General features: G+C 46.8%; 1 protein-coding gene across 1 annotated transcript; it reads left to right on the top strand.

Annotated features, from left to right (window-relative positions):
• The first annotated feature begins 996 nt into the window (after window positions 1-996).
• On the top strand, window positions 997-12,775 carry CD40LG (CD40 ligand). The gene is made up of 5 exons (XM_045790407.2): window positions 997-1,204; window positions 3,005-3,136; window positions 6,992-7,046; window positions 8,857-8,919; window positions 11,357-12,775. The coding sequence occupies exons 1-5, from the start codon at window positions 1,049-1,051 to the stop codon at window positions 11,731-11,733; spliced, it is 783 nt and encodes a 260-aa protein (XP_045646363.2). The 5' UTR covers window positions 997-1,048; the 3' UTR covers window positions 11,734-12,775.
• The last annotated feature ends 8,206 nt before the right edge of the window (window positions 12,776-20,981 follow it).

The following is a 20,981-nucleotide window of genomic DNA, read 5'->3' as shown; positions in this document are numbered from 1 at the left end:
AAAACTCATTATCTTTGGCTAAACAAATCCCCCCAAATTCAGGATGAGTTGTTTGTCTATTGTTTAACACGTCTCAAAGATCTTTCATGCACATTTTCATTTGATCTTTGCAGCAGCTTTAGGATAGGCAAGGCAGGAGCAACTGCCCCCTTTGGATATGGGGAACCGGAGACCTGGAGAGGTAAAGTGATTTGCCCGAGGTCCGTAGCAATTTGTTGGTAGAGCAAGGACTAGAATTCAGTTCTCTTAACTGGAGCCTGTTTTCTCTATTCTGGGCCATTACATCAGTATCAGCAATTATCTGACAGGCTGGAACAGTGTAGACAAGCAAAGATTCCGACTTTAACCTCGATCCCAGAGTTTTGGACCCATTTCCTTCAATACCCTACTCCTCTTGGCCCTTGAGAAATTTATTTTTCTTGAATTCCCTGTCCAGCTAAATTTTTTTAAAGAAACCGTCAGCACTCCTTTTTCTTCATACCATGTAGGCTTGAAAAGATGCTGGGATTTCGTTGGGTTTGAAGATTAAAGAAGTCTTGAGTAGCAATTAGCAGGGGGTATATCAGTCATAAAATCAATCCAAACTTTTGTTGACATTCGTTTCTTTCCCTATATGCCAGGTTCCCGGTTTGTATTAGTAAGACTGAAATTGAAATAAGTCTGTTGCTGGTGGACGCATTTGTCACTTTCCTTGAAACTGGTGAACCCAGAAAGCTAGCAATAGGAAAATACTGCCATTGTGTGTTAAGAAGTCTATGACATTTCAAGGCAAGAATGAATGTATGGAAGAAGAAACTTGTTTCTTCTTTACTAACAAAAGGGAAAGCCTGGAAGTGAATGATATGGGTATAATTTAGAAAAAAAAAAAAACCTTTACGTAACTTTTTTGCTGGGAGAGAAGACTACGAAGCACATTTTCCAGGAAGTGTGGGCTGCAACGATTGTGCGCTCTTAACTAATCCTGAGTAAGGTGGCCACTTTGACAGTGTTCTCATGCTGCCTCTGCCACCTTCTCGGTCTGAAGATATCATTTCAACTCTAACACAGCATGATCGAAACATATAGCCAAACTGCTCCCCGATCTGTGGCCACTGGACCACCCGTCAGTATGAAAATTTTTATGTATTTACTTACTGGTTTTCTCATCACCCAGATGATTGGGTCAGCACTTTTTGCCGTGTATCTTCACAGAAGATTGGACAAGGTAAGCTGAACCAGGAGCCCTTGTTAACTCGAGTTGGGGGGTCCTTATTGATTTGCGGGTTGACTGGTTTTACTTCTACCCAGATGATGGACAGAGATGGGAACCCACATAGCTAAAATGGTCTCGTGGCATAATGTTTGTCATCTAGTTTGTAAGGTCTCCTGTTCTTGTCTCTGGTCGAGAGCTTGGGCTCTGGAGTCAGACTGCCCAGGTTCAAACCTTGACTCTGTCCCCTATTAGCTCTGCGATCCAGGCCAAGTTATTCTATATTTCTGGGCCTCAGCTTCCACATCTGAGAAACGGGGAAGATAACAGTACTCATAGATTAAATGAATTTGGCCTTGTAACCAGCTTAGAACAGAGCCCCGTGCAAAGTGAGCAAATAATTATTTGCTGAAGTTTTGCTTAGAAAGTAAACTTGTTCTGATGGAGACGACTTTTTTAAATTGCTACCTAGAGAAGGAGAGTATGAATTTGATCTCAAACGTCATAGTGTTTCAGATTAGCACAGACACGGATAAGTCTGGAATTTGCAGTCTTAATAGTAAAAGCGGCATTCTCTCTATAACTTCTCAAACATTGATTGTAGTTGCGAGCTGCTCAGTTTCCCTCTGAGATGTCTTACATTCTCTAGTGGCTGGGCTTACAGGAACAAAACAGTAGAGTAACTTAGGAGGAAGGTTTGCATTCTCAGGACAAAAGAACTGTTGGGGTTTGTCCCATTTCGGTGTGTTTACCCACTTCCACTGAGGGGCATTATTGACTGTACCAACGGAATGGCAATCATATATGAAAAGGAGAAATTTGATGAGTTATCTGGCTGTTCTTATAAGTCTGGATGTGGGAATTGTGGACGCACTAGCATCTGGAGATGGCGTTTTCTCGGGGATGTTTGAATGCCCTCTCTCGGGATCTCATCCTAGAATTAACGCCATGAGGTTTTTCATCAGGATAAAGAGGGGCAGTGATGGGTGAGGCAATTCCCCGGGTCACTCAGATTTTCATTGAGTAAAGAGCAGGGTTCTGGGTCTGGTTGTTCGTGCTTGGCCTGGTGGGCTCTGTCAATCAAATGCCTGGACCTAAGCCTAGCCTCCAGGGGGGGAAGCAGCGACCACATCTACTGAAGCATTGAGGGGTGCTCTTCATGGCAGTGGAAGCTGCTGGCTAAGTGGATCTTGTTTTGAATCTAAACATTTCATTTTAAAACAAGAAAATGGCCCAGAATCAGTTGATTATACAAGTGAATTCCATACGTTGAATTATTCTAAGACACTGGAAAATAAAATCTCTCGTTAACTTTGGGGATGAAAGATGGTTTCCTTAAAAATGCAAATGTTTTCCACAAATACTAAAGTTAAAGAGAGAGAGATGTAATTAGAACTCAAGTAAATTGACACACATTGCAAATTAACTTCTTTTTATAAAGCACTGGGGCACCAAATAAAATGAAGTGGGCAACTGAACTCAGTGCAGAACGATTTTATACACTGGCTCCACGATGACCGATCGTTACGGAGCAATGAGGACAAAATGTACGCTTCGTAATGAAATTTTATTAGAATAGCTGTGATTCCTACCTAGAGTTTCGGGTAATAGGACATGTTCATTGCTGGCTTTTGTCAATTTTTTAAACGTCTGATGCCAAATAACAATAATCCGGTATAATAACTTTTATCCCCCATTTGTATCTGCAAAATCCTCCTGCTGTTACTGATGCCATGGAAGTGATTGTAGAGGGAGACCTCATTAGCCGCGTTCTCCGGAGTTATGTTTCTCATGTTCCTGTTATTTCACAAATAGATAGAAGATGAACGGAATCTTTATGAAGATTTTGTGTTCATGAAAACGTTACAGAAATGCAACAAAGGAGAGGGGTCCTTGTCCTTACTGAACTGTGAGGAAATTAAAAGCCGGTTTGAAGCTTTTCTCAAGGTAAGGAGCTCAGTTGTTGATTAAGGGGTCATTGAAACGTTTCACTGGTTTTGCTGGGTCAGGGAATGAACGCTGAAAGTGTAGAAGTGTTGTAGACATACATTCATGTGTGCGTACGTATATCCATGGGTATATGTATCCAATAAGAAAAAAGGAAAAGTGAAGCCTACCTAAAAGGGAAAGGAAAATTGCAAGTGTGCACATTCATGGAATGTTCTAGAGAGGAACAAAAGAGCTTCCCTTGGGGCTAATACACGCAGCTGCCCCTGTGAACATTATGAAACACATTGAGTTTGGCCCTTGGTATTTTCTTATCTTTCCATCCAAAACTTGCTGCCTTGTCACTGTGGACCCATGGTTGGGTCCCCATTTCCCACAGGAGCGAGAATCACTGGCCGGCCCCAGGGCACGGGCCTGTCTTTACTGAGGGTAGTAGGGACTTCCGAAGGCTGGGGCTTTCACACACGAACGAACGCTTCTCTCCTGACAGAATTTCAGGTGCCATGAAAGTGAGATCTTTCCCTTTTATTGTGAGGAGAGCTGTGGGGAAAGGGGGATGGACTTTCTCAGTGCCGCTCAAACCAGACCCCACAGAACACCACTTGTTCATGAGGCCAGTCCACTGTAGGGCCGGCCAAGCCCTGAGGTGGACAGAGGCCCCTGCGAGGCTTCACTGCAGTCACTGGGGCCTGTAATAGGTACTGACGACAAGAAGCCTTAGAGTGTTTCCCACGTTCTCCGGAGTTATGTTTCCATCCTCACGGACAAGGAGTCTAGAAGCTCTTTCTCCTGAAGCAGAACATCAAGCAGTCTTTCTGCTTGTTTCCCCTCTCAGAACACTGAGTAGAATACCCTTGGCTCTCAGCTCACTCCGGGGTCGTGAAAAGGAGGCAGCTCTCCACATTGAAGGCAGCCCCATGCCAAGCTGGTGGGGGGCGGGGAGGTGTGTTGGGTAATCTGGATAAACCAAGAGCAGTTAGTTCTCGCAGATAAATAATGTATAATTTAACCCAGGAGTAAAGGGCTTGAGATCTTATTTCTGAGTTTATTTCTGTCCTCCAGCTCGAAGACACTAACAGCCTATTCCTGGGTCGCCTACAGGAATCAGAATGCAGCCCAAATCTGCTGCGGGCTTTTGCGTTCCTGACACTAATCTAGGTTTTAGATGAAGACTCCTCCTGGTTGGGCAAACTTGGAAATGAGTTGAGCTTCTCTGGTTGTCCGAGGATTCTGGCCAGTACTGTAGGGTATGGGGAGGTGTTGTGAATTAAAATGTGAAGAAAGCCACTTTCAGAACAACAGTTCATATTTATTGGATATTTATTGGATATTTAATGTGCTTGGCCGTGTGACCTCAGGCAAATGGCTCACCTTCCCTGTTTTCTCATCTATAAATGAGAGGGCTGAGATTATCTGCTCTGACATTCTGTAATTATGTGATCAGCCTTGCGTTCCCTCCGAGGCAGTGAGAGTGTTGCTGGTTTTCCCCTTCCCTCTCTCTTTCTTACTGAGAGTCTTACAGTTCAACGGCCAATTTCTGGTGCTTTATTTCAGGTCAGATACGTAAAACTTCCCAAATCAGCTACCCAGGATAGGAGCAAGGCAAACAAGCGGCTTGGTCTCTCTGCTTCTGCTTGCATGAAAAAAGTGACAGACCTTCTCAGGCATGTCAACCAGGGCTCCTTACGTAAGGCAGGAGGAAGCCCCTCGCCTCGACGGCCACAGGGGCGGGATCCTAGTCAGTGCCATGTGTCACAGAGTCCTCCGGCTACTCAGTCCTCCCCCGAAGACTGACCCCCTTTCCAATATCCATTCTCCCAAATTTCTCATTCTAAATAGTATTTTGGACTTTAAAAAAAAATCCAACCGGCCACCTGCAGAGTAACCCCAAATTGGATTTTAATATTCTTCACGAGTGTTAGCAGGCTTTCCTTCTGGGCTTCACGGCCTGACTGGTCCAGGGCAACCAACGGTTTGAATTTGGGGGTTCCAAATAATGGGACTTGAAGGGGTCTTAGAAGTCACCAGATCCAATGAGCAACCCAGGACTTCAGTCTTCTCCCCACAGTCCCTACTGAGTGGTCACCAAGCTCTGTTTGGACAGCTTTAGTGACGATAACTCCTTAGCTCCTGAGGCAGGAAGCACCAAGCTGTCACTTTGAGGGGAAGATGGGATTCGGGGGCTTATGCTAGGGGAAGTGCAGGCAGCATCTTGAAGAGTGTAATTTCACGGTAAAACCTACTACTCACCCCACCCCGCTAGACTGGTCAGTTCCAGGGTCGTCTGCCCCTCGAAGCCTGAGAGGTCTTTGTTGGGGGGCAAAGCATTTCCTTTTTAAGGTAAAGGTCACCCTGTCCATACCTGCCACATAGACTTCCCAGTAAGAGAGAAATAACTAATCTGAGATTTTCTGAAAAGTCAACTTTAAAAAGTCTTTCAGTCAAGGTGGGGAGTGAAGGAAGGGGGGAAAAGGGCTCTGGGGAGTGTGGCTGAGGGAAAGTTCACAGAAAGGCAAGGCTGGGCACATAAAAGACAAACTTTGCTGACTTCACGTTTTCATCCTGGCCAAGCCCTACACCAGTGCAACCACGTAGCCTAAAAGTATCTCAACCTCGATCATCACACTCCATTTTTGAGAAGACACTAAATACTCATTTGTTTACTGGCTGTCTCACAAACATTTTCCTGTCACCGCACTTTCTCAGCTCAAGTGGAAACTTGAAGGCCCATAGCCCCTGTGAGCATTTCGAGGCGCAAGCTCCCCAGTAGAGCTCTGTGACTTACACCCTCACATCTGGCAACCAAGCTGAGCTTTCGGCGGGACGCTCAACAGTCCCGACACTAATTCCTTCTGGGGAAGGACGGAAAGGAAGGGCCCTGTAGAAAATGGAGTCCAGTAGTGGTAAGGCACCCAAGACTTTGATTATAAGAGGTGAAAATACCACTGTGCTTCACCCTTGTATTTAGAGCCCAGAGTGATGGCGTGAGCTAAGCTGGCCTCTGCACTTGATCTCAGAGTTTCTGCTCTTGGCTTCAGCCTCAGACTCCTTGGGTGACCTCATACCAGCCTGCTAAGCCCTCGAGGCCTTGTACTCAGTATCTTTAAAATGGCAGCCGTAGCCCCGATTCCCTTCCTGCTTGTGTTGATGGCCGTGCCTGTGAACTTCCCCATTTGCTAAGTGAAAGGAAGCCATTTAAAGAGTGTTGCATTTGCCTTTGGACACCAGCATCATTGGGAGATTACCTGGGTTTCCTATATGCTGATTATTCTAAATATATACAGGCCCCAGAAGGCGACCAACTGTGAGAGAATCTCCTCATCCCCTCGACAGGGACAAGACAATAAAAAATGCCTGAAGGTCTGTTTGTAGTCTGGAATTTCTTCCCAAGGTCAAACGTACTATTACCATTTCCTAAGAGATTTCAGACCAATTTTATTTTAATAGATACATGCCTTGCTTTATGTTTAATAATATTCTATATACCAGTTCCCAAGGTAGAAACATCTCCCCATTCAGCATTATTTGTCAATACCCGTCAAAGGCAGGGAGGCTGGGGTCATAGGAAGGGTCAGCGTCACAGCCTCTGGTCTGGAGAGAGCACTGCAGTGGAGATAATAGGGCCCCGATCCTGCCTCCAGGCTCACCCCTGGGCTTTCTGGGCTGTCAGCTCATCTGTCAGAGCCACGGGCTCCCAATCGCTATGATGGAATTAATGACAGGATCTAAGTCCATGTGATAATCCTCACCAGGAACAGGCAATAGAATCATGACAGATGCCAAATGAATGACACTTCTAAAACCCCACACCAGGTTTCCTGTCAAAATGACCTTTTGCCACGATTCTTATTCTAGGAGATAATGCTAAACAAAGAAGTGAAGGAAGAAAACAGCGTTGCAATGCAAAAAGGTAGGTTGCTATTTATCAATTTTTGTGAATACTTGAACCCGAAAAAGAAGCTTTAGGCTCATCACACTGAACAGCCCACTTGTTGAATTAGGGAACTTTTGGCCCTGGAAATAAAAGAGGACCACAGCGGCCAAATCGACACCTTCTCTGACGTCTGTGATTTGGAAAGGCTTTGTATGTGCACATGTATGGGGCAGGCTGTGTTCCTTTGATGCCGACAATGCCAAGTATGAAGAAATGCCACTATTTTCAATATCTTCATCAAAGCAACCGTAGAGCCTGGTGCCACCCACAGAGGATAAGATGACAAGAAAGTCATCGCGGGCATTCATCGCTCAGTGATAATAGTTTTCTCGTGGGGAACCGTGGCCAGTGGAGTGTCTGCAATCAGGAAATGATTCTGTGTGACAGTGTTCTAGTCTTTGCCCTGTTCTTGATGTCAGAACACCTCAAACATCTCAGGGTTGGAAGGGAGCTTGACTGGAAGGAGAGGTTCTCAAACACAGCGCCACCCACAAAAGCACGAATCTCCTTCATGACAGCACTGACCATCTGGCTTCTGATCCAACATGCCTAGGCACCTTTTAGCTCATTAATCATCTTGGTCCAACTTTGAATGGCTCTAATGATTATAATAAGATTACTATACTATTCAGAGAGAGGTCTTTTCTCTTCTGGAGTTGAAATTTGTTCGCTTAAGCTCCACTCACTGGACCCAGTTCTTCCAGGCAGCAGCTCTCCAGATGTTGTAAACAGCAATCATGGCCCCCGAGCCTTTTCTTCTCCAGGCTAAACCTCCCCAGTGTCTTCCACTGTTCCTCCCATGACTCTTTCTGGGGCTTTTCCTCTTCCTGTTCCTCTTAGAATTTAGCACCCCAAACATCATAATAATGTCTAGAGTGAGTTGAGCAGCTGAGATGGGAGGGATGGAGTGTTGGCGGACAAGTGTTATTCTAACGCCAGTGAAAACGATGCTATGGCTTGTGCAAATTAATACACACAAAGAAATATATACATACAGAGATAGATACTGTTTTCTGAGGCAAGGAGAGTACTCAGAGCTTGCTTTAACCGTTGCTTTGGATGCAGTGGGTCATCTGATCTCCATGAAGTTTCCGTCTTCAGAATGACTGTAAGATGTATCGAGCGGTACCATGTTGTCCGTGACTTACAGTGAAATTTGAGGAAACGATGCACGTGGTTGTTGCCTAGCAGTCTTCAGGAAAAGGATCAACTAAACACAACTGGTTATCTAGGTCATGCAATTTGATTCACTATTTATAGGGCACCTACAAAGTGTCTGACAGCAGGCTCATTCCTGGAAGAGGAAAAAAAGAAACTTCCACACCGTCTCCACACATGGGATATCGGCACATCTAATTAAAGAGCGAGGTTTTTTACAGGAGAAACAACCGGAGCTAGGTGCAATAGTTCGGCCAGTTGCTTGACCATGTCAGACCCTGTTGGCGTCAGACGAGCTAAGTGGGCAGACACCACCTTGGGGCCCAGTGAGATTCCCAATGGACGGGAGCTGTTTCTAACAGCAAGATTCAAAGTATGTTTCACAAAGACCAGAAGTTTTAGGTTAAGTGGAGTCAGGTCCTGAATACCCATTAGAAGAATGGGATCAGTGCAAATAGCCAATTTGGTTGTTCAGACTCTAGAAACCAGCTTTCCCTGTGACAGGGATTTCAGACCGCTGTGCTCTTCCTTTTGCATAACCTACTTAAGCCCGGTCTCTAGACCAAATAGTTCTGTGGGCAGTGTCGTATTGCTTTGGCCTGACAGCTGGCTTTTGGTTTCATTTCAGGTGATCAAGATCCTCGAATTGCAGCCCACGTCATAAGCGAGGCCAGGAGTAACACAGCGTCCGGTAAGTCCGAAGCATCCTGGACCGGTCACCCGGGCGGGAAGGCTGGGATGTGGAAGCAGGGCAGCCTAATGACCAGGCTCCTCTCTTCCTCTGGGGCCCAATTTACCAACCCACCCATACACCTCTCATATGCTCTCCTTTGTCTTCAAAGTGAGCTCAGATGCACAGATGGGACTTGAAGGGACAAAAGGAGGTGGGAAGCAATCCCGATGTTCTCATTATGTTCTTGCTCAATGGCCAATTCTAAATGATGAATTGCTGGGTGGAGGGACCATTATTCTGAGAACATAGACGAGATGGCAGGTAGTGACCTCCTGGCTGGGACCATCCTTCATGCTAACCCCTCTTCGCTGTGTGTAAATGGGCCTCAGGGGGTACTTCCTGCCATCTGTCAATCCCTGTATGATTAACCCCAGCCTCACAGGGGCCAACCTCAGGGAAATTAAAGGTAAAATCATTCTGCAAAGATCAATAGGTGCCAGGACGTTAGATTTTCCAATGAAGTAACAACAGACGACATACTGTAATCTTTTCACCTCTGAATGAGTTTATTTCCATATACGTTCTGCCATCATTCTAGCTCTTAGATCTTTTTTCCCAAACCTGTACCTTGAGAGAGCTGGTGCCGGAGAATGTGTCGCATCTGATAAATGGATGGAAACATGCCCGCGAGCACGAAACCCCCTCACTAGATAAATGCAGTCTGAGGGCATCAGAGCAGTCTTGGAAAAATTTAGCAGTGCTCCAGAAAGGAGTTCTCAACAGTGTGTGTGTGGGGGGGGGGAGAGAGAAACACACACACAATGAGAGAGAGAGAGACAGAGACAGAGACAGGGAGGAGATACCGCCCCATCTCTGAGGCGGCCTGGGCTTCTCAGTGGGCGTAACACATACGTGGTTATCACGGATCATGACAAGGAAGCAAGAGCACTGGAAAGGAAGTTTTTGAACTGAGATTCTAGAACCGTGTCTACCACTTGCTAGGTGACCTTTACTGCCGTGTGCCGCCTCACTTATCTCACAGGGTGACTCTCAGCGCCAGACCAGCTGCTATGGAAGAAGGTCACACTATCACGTGCTAGACAAATGGAACGTGCCATTCCTTACCTTCCTTTACTGTGGTTTAGATGTCGGAAGAGTCTCAGAAAGCCCTTCATTAATACCAGTTATTCCTACCGTATGTAATAATTCTGCCAGGTAGCCGTTGTCAGAAAATACACTTTCGGGAGAACATCCCAGCTGTGTTGGCTTGTCCAGGGTGGCAGTCCGCATGACACTTGCACACCCGGATTGCTTGACTGCAACAGAGACACCACCTAAAAGAGTACCTTCCCGCTGGTCTTTGCCCACGGGCACTGAAATCCTTGCCCTTGGATAGATTTCATGGCACTCAGATTCGGCCAAAAGGCCAAGGGTCGATAGGGTCCCAGAATCTCTCGGTCCGCCTCCCAGGAGGTCCCCAGGGGATCAGATGTGAAGACAGTAACATTCCTCACCCCTCCTCCAGTCCCAAACCCCCCACTCCCGCCTGGCCACGCTGCCACAAGCTAGGTCTGCAACCCACAGCCAGGACAAAAATTAGGTATGGATTTAGGAAGATAATCCCAGTGCTCTGAAAGATAGCGAACCTGCCCTTGGCTTCTCACATGGCCTGAAAGTGAAAACATCATCAGGAAGCGTCATTTCTGGAGTGGTCCGGAGGGCCAAGAAATGTCAGACATTTCAGGACGCCTTTCCTGTTACTAAAAGATGAGTCTTCACAGCCTGCATCTCACACCCGATAGATCGCCAAACAGGAATTTTTAAAAAGGGCTCAAGGAAGCAAATGATCAGTACTTTCACTTCTCCCCAACCCCCGCGCCCGGCAGCCTAGCTCGCTGTGGGAGCTGAGATTTGAAATCGGGTGCACACACTACTTTGAACCCACTCAACATCCCCGCCGAGAAGATGGCCCACGGTTGGTGGGTACTCGGGTTCAGCCACAAGAACACAGGCACTTTCAAGTTGGTGGCGCCCGCTGCAATGGAAGATGAAAACACCCAGGGAGACGGCAGGTTCATTTTCATACTCCCTTGCCTAATTTTAGTCCTTGCTGTGGGAGGCAGGTCGGGTTTGCGACAGCACGAGCAGGTAGGAAGAAATGGGGTCTTTCCCTTTGTCAGCTCAGCTGCAGAGACTGGCAACTCTTTGACTTTGTGAAACCCGAGGAAGGCGAGATAGCAGTGCTCCTATCGGCAAGGATTTAGTCTGAATATCTTCTAAGGATGCATACCCCTGCCGATCATTCAGCCCCAGCCCCCCCAGAGACTTAAGAATCCCTGGCGCCCCAAACTTCCGGGCGTATAGGAAGCCAGTATCGAACAGGAAAGTCTATGTTCTGTTGGAGTGGGACCCATGCGTGCTTCACCTCACCACGAATGCCCCCTCTCCCTTACAGTTCTCCAGTGGGCCCCGAAAGGCTACTACACCATCAGCAGCAACCTGGTAACCCTCGAAAATGGGAAACAGCTGGCCGTGAAAAGACAAGGACTCTATTACATCTATGCCCAAGTGACCTTCTGTTCCAACCGGGAGACTTCGAGTCAAGGTCCATTTATAGCCAGCCTCTGCCTGAACTCCCCGAGCGGATCCGAGAGAGTCTTACTCAGGGCTGCAAACCCCCGCAGCTCCTCCAAACCTTGCGGGCAACAATCTATCCACTTGGGAGGAGTCTTTGAATTGCATCCCGGTGCTTCGGTGTTCGTCAACGTGACTGATCCCAGCCAAGTGAGCCACGGGACCGGCTTCACGTCTTTTGGCTTACTCAAACTCTGAACAGCGGCCCCTCGCAGGCTGCGGCCGAGCTCATGCTGGTGGTCTTCAGAATACAGCAAAGAGCAGTGAAGACCACCCCCTGTCGAACTGCCTATTTATAACCCTAGGATCCTCCTCGTGGAGAACTATTTATTATACACCCCCAGGCATGTAGGGCTGCAGGAAGGGAATTTCGGGGCCGGTGAAGCCCCGGCAGGCCCCGTCCGTAGGAGTTTATATTCTGGAAGCAGCAGCCCCACTGATGCAGACATCCAGAGAGTCCCATGAAAAGACGAGACCATTATGCGCAGATTGGATTCTGAGTAAACAGCAGATCGTTAGTCAAGTTTCGTTTCGTTTCTTTGCATGCGGTGTCTTCCCGTGGATAAACGTATTTGATTTCCCAGTGAAGATGCGGAAGGGCAACGGGGAGCCTCAGCTCGCCGTCCGCCGCCCCGATGGAGGGGGCAGGCTCTAGAAAGTCTGATGCAGCGGAGAACTGAAAAACCCTGCCCCCACCAGCCGCCCTGACACTCATTCTCTCCCTCCTCCGCCCCCCCAGACACACACAGTCAGGCTGTTGCTATTCGGTTATCTTATTTCAACCCTGTCGCGTCGCCACCCCTGTAGGCGGGAGGGGAGAGCAGAGGCGGCGGCTCCGAGGCTGCCCACTCCTCCTCCCGGAATGACTGTATTTAAAGGAAATCTCTCGTATCTACCTGCAGTCTCCATTGTTTCCAGAGTGAACTTGTGATGATCTTGTTATTTATTTTTTTTGAATAATAAAGTGCCCTTAACGTTATCGTTGTCATCTAGCACCTGAAGCCCTCGGCCGGGTTGGGGGAGGCGGAGGAACCGTTTGGAGGGGTTCTTCCCAATCTTTGTGATGTGTTCGTGAACTTGGCGCTCAAGCTTCTTACGCCACAAAGTATCTTGGCGACGGCACCCTCCCTGGCAGTCTGCGATAGGCTTTGATGGATGGTGTGAAGCTCGTTTGGTGAAAAGCAATCTGGGTCTTTATTTCCAGCCAGCTCTGGATGAAAAAGAGACTTTCTGTTCTTGATTAATCACCACTAAGCGAGGCTGGAGGGAGGGCCTTCCACGAGAAGCCGTTGCTTATATTTTTACTAGCTGGCTAGGTGGTCCTACCTTGGGCGAGAAGAAATGGAGCTGGGACAAACTGGGGAGAGGTACTGGTCCCCCGTTCTTCCACTGAAGCCACAGAGCTATTCTTGGTCTCTTCCAAGAAACCCAGAGTGGCTCGTTCATCTTTACTGGTCGAGTGCGTTGCTTAAAGCAAACACCAGAGGATCAAGCAGGAAAATCCTACTGTAGGAATGAGAAAGGGGAATGAGGAGGCGGGGGTCCACTCTGCCCACCAGCTCTGCTCTTCGGTCCCGTGGACCACACAGGCCCTCCTGGGCTGAGTCACTATGAAGACGTTCTAGCATGAATTTCTAACACAGGGCCGCAGTCGTGCTCGTTGAAATTGCTCGGCTGCATACCGTCTTCAACGAGAGAACTTTGGTATGAGCAGAGGTGACACTGGTTGATTCAGGGACTCATGGATATGTCCTCAGTACTGTCTCGTCCTCCGGAGTGAAGATCTGTCTACAGCCTCGTCCTCTGCACGGGACACTTGAAGGAAGCGGGGCAGCGGCCATGGCAGCAAGGAGACATTGGTCATAATATTCTCATAGATATGAGGCTCCCTTAGGAAGGTCAGGACCCCAGGTCCAGCTGAGAAGAGGGCCTGGCCCAGTCCAGACAGAAGAGACAATCCATGGGCCATGACTTTCCCTTCCTCACGGTGGCTGACTGCCCACTTTGGGGAGACAGCCGTACTTGCCCAGCTCGCAGGGGTGAGACACGGGGGTGCGGGTGGGCAAGTGGCATTACCCCTTTCGTAGGGTTCCTGCAAAGGGAATCCACGTCCAGCCCGGACGAAACTTTTATAGTCTTCGTATACTCACACGCCCTGATTTAAATATTACCCTCATACCTCACCCTATCTTCTTCTTCCTTGGACATCCTATCTCCCAATTATCTCTGCGTCTGGTCACCAAGTTGCTAAAGATATCTGTTATCAGAAGGAATGCTACAGATACAAAAACTACATTTTCTAGTCTATTTCTTCTGCTCCCACACTTCCTACTGCTCGCTAAAAGACACCTTCCATAGCTCCCGTCCAGAACTTTCCCCTGCACGTCAACCTCACCTAGCCAACTGCCTTCAACCTCTGGGACTACTTCTTCATGAGGTCACCTTGTCCTTTCCAAGAACCCCAGTCCCACCCTTTACCCTCTTCTCTTCCTGTCCCACATGCTCACAGTGGGCTGTCTCCCCACCCCCCCAGCTCATGGGTTCAACCACCACCCTTATGCCTTTGGTTCTGACCTGCCTCCTGGAGTTTGTCCCCTCAAACCCAATGCATCCAAATGGAACTCCTCATCTTTCCCCCAACACAATGGGGTCCACTTTCAGTGTTTCCCATTCCAGTGAATGGCAGCCTCCTCTGCCCTCTTCCCAAGCCAGAAACCTGGCTTGACTTCTCACTGTCCTCACTCCCATGTCTAATCCCAACAGCATAAACACATCACCCCTATTTCTTAAATAGCCCTTAAATTAATTTACTTCTTTCTATCTCTGCTGCCACTATCCTGGTCCACACTACTGTCATCTCTCTCCTGGAATACAACAACAGCCTCCTAGCCTCCCTGCCTCCACTCTTGCTCCCTCTCATTCATTCTCCATGCACCACCAAAGTGAATTCTTAAATAAAAGTCTGATTTGGGGCACCTGAGTGGCAGGCGGGCATCTGCCTTCAGCTCAGGTCATGATCCCGGGGTCCTAGGTCAAGCCCTGAGTCAGGCATCTTGCTCAGTGGGGAGTCTGCTTCTCCCTCTGCCCCTTCCCCCATGCACTCTCTCTTGCTTGCTCTCACTCTATCTCAAATAAATAAATAAAATCTTTAAAAAAATAAATGAAGTCTGATTTCTCAACTCCCTTGCTTCATCATCTCCTGCCAATACCTCTCTCAATGTCTTAAGTTCCAACCCTCAGTTCCGCTAAGCAAGGCTACGTGTGCTCTCCCGCCTTGGGACCCAGGCATGCTGTTCGCTTGGAACCCCCATCCCCTTCCCCACTGCACCCTGCACTGAGCTTCACGGCACTTACCAAAGTTGAGGTTTTTCCCACTATGCTGTGAGTTTCTTGAGGACCAAGACCTTGTCCTGTTCACCTGTTCGTGGTGACTCCACGGTCTGCCACGGGGCCTGGCATAGCCTTGGCCCTTGATTCATTGTATGAAGAAAAACATGAATGAATAAATGCCCCGGCTTGTAACTCGGTTCAGTAGTTCATGAAATAATTCTGTGTGTTGGTTAAAGCATACATTTGCAATACTGGAAAAATATTTTATGTCAACAACATGTATATGATAAAACTGTGCTCAGGGAGTGTGTGACACTGGAGCTTGGGGTCGTGAGTTCGAGCCCCATGCTGGGTGTGGAGATAACTGAAAAATAAAATCTTTAAAAAATAAATCATCTATTTCTGTTATGTGGTTCATGATAGTTTGCAAAATAGTACATAAAGTGCTTCAAACTTCACTTGAACATTTTCAGAGTTGTTCTCATCAATGATGGGGACTTGAGTACATTTCCGATCTACCTATAATATTCTTTTTTTTTAAAGATTTTATTTATTTATTCGACAGAGATAGAGACAGCCAGCGAGAGAGGGAACACAAGCAGGGGGAGTGGGAGAGGAAGAAGCAGGCTCACAGTGGAGGAGCCTGATGTGGGGCTCGATCCCATAACGCCGGGATCACGCCCTGAGCCGAAGGCAGATGCTTAACTGCTGTGCCACCCAGGCGTCCCTACCTATAATATTCTGATCATAAGTTACCTAATTTCATCCCATTTTTATAAACACATTACTTTTACATTCCATCTAAGGGTTGATGGGGAGGGAATGCTTGAAATGACCAATAATTTTTATTTCCAGATAAAAAGAGAATGAACAAGTACGAGGTATTACTATCACTGCTACTTGGTAGGAAGCAAATGTCCAAAAAATGCAAACAGTGTTCCCTAGCAAGCTGTCAGTATGGGGCACCCCAGTTAAAGGAAACAACATAAAGACTCCCGGGCTTCAGGAGGGAACACATTTCGCACTGCATTTGGCTATTTCTGCAGGGCCTGATACCGCTGTGTTGGAGGTCACACCTCCCTGGGCCTCTACGGCATTCTGAAGTACTGTGGGACACAGAAACATGGAACATGAGGCGAAGTAGAATTTTTTTTTCTCTGTGAGACGCACCACCAGTTAAAAAAACAAAACCAGGGACGCCTGGGTGGCTCAGTCAGTGAAGTGTCCAACTCGTGATCTCAGCTCAGGTCTTGATCTCGGGGTCGTGAGTTCAGGCCCCTCACCGGGCTACACGCTGGACAAGGAGCCTACTTTTAAAATAAATAAATAAATAAATAAATAAATAAATAAATAAATAAATAAACAAACAAAACGTTTTTTAAGAACCCCAGAGGGGGGTGCCTGGGTGGCTCAGTTGGTTAGGCATCCACATTTGGCTCAAGGTCATGACCTGGGATCGAGCCTCACGTTGGATTCTCTGCTCAGGGGGAAGCCTGCTTCTCCCTCTCCTTTTGCCCCCCTCCTTTCGCTCTGTCAAATAAAAAAATAAAATCTTTAAAAAATAAATAGGAACCCCAGAAATAGTCACTGTAGTGTAGTGGTGGCATGTGGAGTTAGACAGACAGTCTTAATCTAGGCTCTGCTGTTTTACCAACTTTATAACCATGGCAAGTCATGTCTCCCCCTCTGGGCCTCAGTGTCCTTGTCTGGAAAGCGGGGATGATAAGAATGCCTGCTTGGCAAGGTTTGTGGGGGGTTAATGAGATCGCCCACAGGAAGTCCCCAGCAGAGCCTGCTCCGTGGGACAGAACACCAGTCTGCAGCTGGTGGTGCAAGTAGACAGGTGCAAGACTACTTGCAGACCTCTGGGACCATGGAATACAGGCCTTGCCCATTGTAGTGCACCAAAGACCACAGCCAATTTGAAGGAAAGGAAAAGGAAAAAAAAAAAGGCACGGTTAGATCACATACCTAACATTATAGTAGATTTGTGTGTAGCAAAGACTCTTACAGTTTCATTGTCAAAAACAATGAACCATTGGAGCCTTGGGGTTGCCAGATATTTCAGCTGGCTTGAGCAGTTCCACATTTAGCCTTTAGGAAGGTTTCTTTCTTCTTCTTCTTCTTCTTCTTCTTCTTCTTCTTCTTCTTCTTCTTCTTCTTCTTCTTCTTCTTCTTCTTCTTCTTCCTCCTCCTCCTCCTCCTCCTCTTCGTTTCAGGGGTAGAATTTAGTGATTCATCAGTTGCATAGAACTCCCAGTGCTCATTCCATCAAGTGCTCTCCTTAATACCCATCACCCAGTTACCCCATCCTTCCACCCACCTCCCCTCCAGCAACCCTATTTGTTTTCTAGAGTTAAGAGTCTCTTATGGTTTGTCTCCCTCTCTAATTTCCTCTTATTTTATTTTTCCCTCCCTTCCCCTATGTTCATCTATTTTGTTTCTTAAATTCCTCACTGTTGGTGGGAATGCCAACTGGTGTAGCTACTCTGGAAAACAGTGTGGAGTTTCCTCAAAAAGTTAGAAATAGAGCTACCCTACGACCCAGCAATTGCACTACTGGGTATTTATCCAAAGGACACAAACATGGTGATTCGAAGGGGCACATGCTCCCCAAATGTTTATAGCAGCAATGTCCACAATAGACAAACTATGGAAAGAGCCCAGATGTCCATCGACAGATGAATGGATAAAGAAGATGTGGTCCATATATACAATGGAATATTACTCAGCCATCAGAAGGAACGATTATCCAACATTTGTAGCAACATGGACGGGACTGGAAGAGATTATGCTAAGTGAAATAAGTCAAGCAGAGAAAGACAATTATCATATGGTTTCTCTCCTTTGTGGCACATAAGGAATAGCAGGGAGATCGTAGGAGAAGGAAGGGGAAAAACAGAGGGGGAAATGAACCACCGAGAAACTATGGACTCCAGGAAACAAACTGAGGGTTCTAGAGAGGAGGGAGGTGGGGGATGGGTTAGCCAGGTGAAGGGTATTAAGAAGGGCACATATTGAATCGATAAAGAATATCTGGCATATATATACAAGGGAGGTTTCTTTTAAAAAAAGACTGTGATCATTGCTTCCTGATCTACAGGACACCAGCACACAGATGTACCCCTTCCATACCACACCTCTCTGAGTAACCCCAGTAGGCAACTCGGCAACTCGCAAGAACACCAGTGAAATAGACAACGGGTTTCCCACTGCCCACTCCTGGAGTTACGCTGAATTAGCCTTCCGACTTCCCTGCTAACGCAACCCCAGCTCAAGTCCGATAATTTTTTGTCACAAACTCTATTCCTCTCTTCTGTACTTCTCTGCTGTAAACCTTTTTGAAGTCCAACGTGCAACCTTTAACTCAGATTTTATTTTTTTTATTTGAGGGAGAGATAGAGATAGAGATAGCGACAGAGACAGTGAGAGAGAAAATGAGCCGGGAGGAGAGAGAGAAGCAGGCTCCCCGCTGAGCAGGGAGCCTGACTCAGGTCTCAATCCCAGGACCGTAGGATCGTGACCTGGGCCGAAGGCAGACGCTTAACTGACTGATCCACTCGGGTGCCCCTTTAGCTCAGATTTGATTCATGTTTCTTGGTACTAGTTTTGTTTTTTTTAAAATCCATCCACACACGTATCCCACACTGATTGACGTTATACGTTCTGTGCTCAACGGGAGACGAATGTGATCTAGTCCCTGCCCTCAAGGAGCTTACAGTCTTCTGCATAACAGCCGCGCAAATGTTTCAAGCCCGGGGTCAACGCTGCAGCAGGGGTTAGGGACCAGTGTTGCAGGTGATACACGCGAAGGACACGTAACTCTGACAAGCAGGGGAAGGCAGGTGTCAGGAAAGGCTTTCCGGGAGTGGTGGCACAGACTGAGTCTTAGAGGATGTTGCGGGGAGGAAAGGAGCCCCAGGGGGAGAGAGCAGAACACACAAAATCACAGCGGTGTGCACGTGGATGAAGGGCTCAGGGCAGGGGGCAGGAGTCAGCTCCCAGAGGGCCTTGCGTGGGAACCAGTCTCGTGAGTGGGCACACAGCTCATGCGGAGGCCCAGTGTAGGAAGAGGCCGAGATGAACCGCCCTCCCGCCTGCTCTCCCAGAGGGGCCCCTCTGTGGCATCCCGGGCTGCGGCGTGCCTCAGGTGGCCCACGGGGCAAGTGTGAGAAGGTGGCCGGGAGGCTGGGCCACAGAGCAGACCCTGCGGGCTTTGAGGCCACAGACAGTGCAGACCCCCAGTGGGCTTCTGCTGCAGACACTGAGGCAAGTTCTCACAGGTTTCCCGTTCGAACTATTTGGAACATTTGCTCGTTCCACGAATATTTCTGCCTGGGCAGAGGAAGCACAGTGCAGTGACAGGAAAAGCACTGTTGGGGTCTGGATTCCCTGAGAAGGCAAGACTCGAGCTCACTCTTTTTTTTTTTTTTTTAGAAATTATTTCGAAGTTACAGAGAAGTTGCAAAATGAATAGTATAAATAACAGCGTATCTTTTTGCCTGAACGATTTGAGGTTGTGTATAAATAAATCATGGCCTCACCCCTAAATACTTCGCGTGTTTTCCCTAAGAATAAAGATATTCTTCTTTATAACCACAGCACAGGTGAGCCCCCAGCAACACAGGTTTGGATTTTTTTCAGTAAATAGAATAAAGTACTATAAATGTATTTGCTCTTCCTTACGATTTTCTTAACATTTTCTTTGCTTTGGCTTACTCAATTGTAAGAATATAGCATATAATTCATAGAACAGACAAAATACATGTTGATTATATGTTATCAGTAAGGCTGCCAGTCAATAATTGGCCACTAATTTAGTTTGGGGGGAGTCAAAATTATAGGTGGATTTTTGACTGTGGCGGGGGGTGGGTTGGCGCTCTTACCTTCGGATTGTTCAAGGGTCAACTGTCCATTTACCAACTTTCGTAAATTTAACACTGATACTGATCTGCCATTCGTATTCCAGTTTCACTGAGTGATACAGTAACACCATTTATATCACTTTGCCCTTGCGGTATGGGACCCAGTCTGGGGTCAGGCAGTGACTCTACTTGTCTTGTCTCTTTAGTCGCTTTTAATCTGGAACATTTCCGCAGCCTTTTTTTGTATGTAATGACATGGACATTTTTGCCTTAATAACAATCTGTCCTCCTTTAAAAAAAAAAAAAAGAATGTTCCTAATTTCGCGTTTGTCTGATGCATCCTCATGGTTAATTCCTAGTTATGCTTTCCTGGAAGGCAAACCGCATGCATGACGTGTTCTCAGCGAATGCCATCTGGAGGCGCACAATGGCCATTTGCCTCTCATCGCTGAAGTGGATTTCGATCACTTGGTGAAGGAAGGTGTTGTCTAGTCTCTGCACTCTAAAGTTACCATTTCCCCCTTTGTAACTAGTAAGCAGTCTTAGGGGAAACACTTCGAGACCACCCAAGTATCTTTCTCATCATCAACATTTCCCCCTTTATTTAGCATCTGAGCGTCATCATTGCCTGAATCAGTCTTTAGTATGATTTGCAAAATGATGATTTTCCAACTCTGGGGTTCCTTCCACATTTACTAGTCAACACCCAGCATGGTCCTGTAAACAAGAGCTTTCCCTTTCTCCCCACTTATTTATCAGCATGGACTCAGAGATTTCTACTTTTTTCAGTGTTTTCTAATTCATTACTATCCTTATTTTGGTGCTCAAATTTACCTTTATTTCGCCAGTGGGAGCCTCTTCAATTTGGCCCCTGTGTCCTTGAGGCATGGCCCTGTCAAGTGCTTTTCTTAGCATTCTGTGACTTTCTGGCACAACAAGATGTTCCAGGCTTATCTTATACCTTCCTTTCTTCAGCCATAGAATCAGCCACTTCTCCAAGGAGCTCTGGTTCCTTTCAGTACAGAGTGTAAGCGTTTAGAAACCAAGTTTTGGGTACTAACTGTGTTCCTTGCTATTAGGGTGTCACTGCTCCTAGGAAATATATATGTATATAAAATACAGAAATATATATATAATATGGAAATATATATATTATGTGGAAATATGTATATGGAATATAACATATATAAATATATACTAACTATAAATACGTATATTTATATACACACACACACAAAAGCTGTCAGAGTT

Source organism: Ursus americanus, chromosome X (genome assembly GCF_024610735.1).
Source record: "Ursus americanus isolate L20-20 chromosome X, mUrsAme1.1.p, whole genome shotgun sequence".
Taxonomy (NCBI): Eukaryota; Metazoa; Chordata; class Mammalia; order Carnivora; family Ursidae; genus Ursus; species Ursus americanus.
Note: the sequence above shows the minus strand (reverse complement) of the source record. Positions and strands in the feature narration are given on the sequence as shown.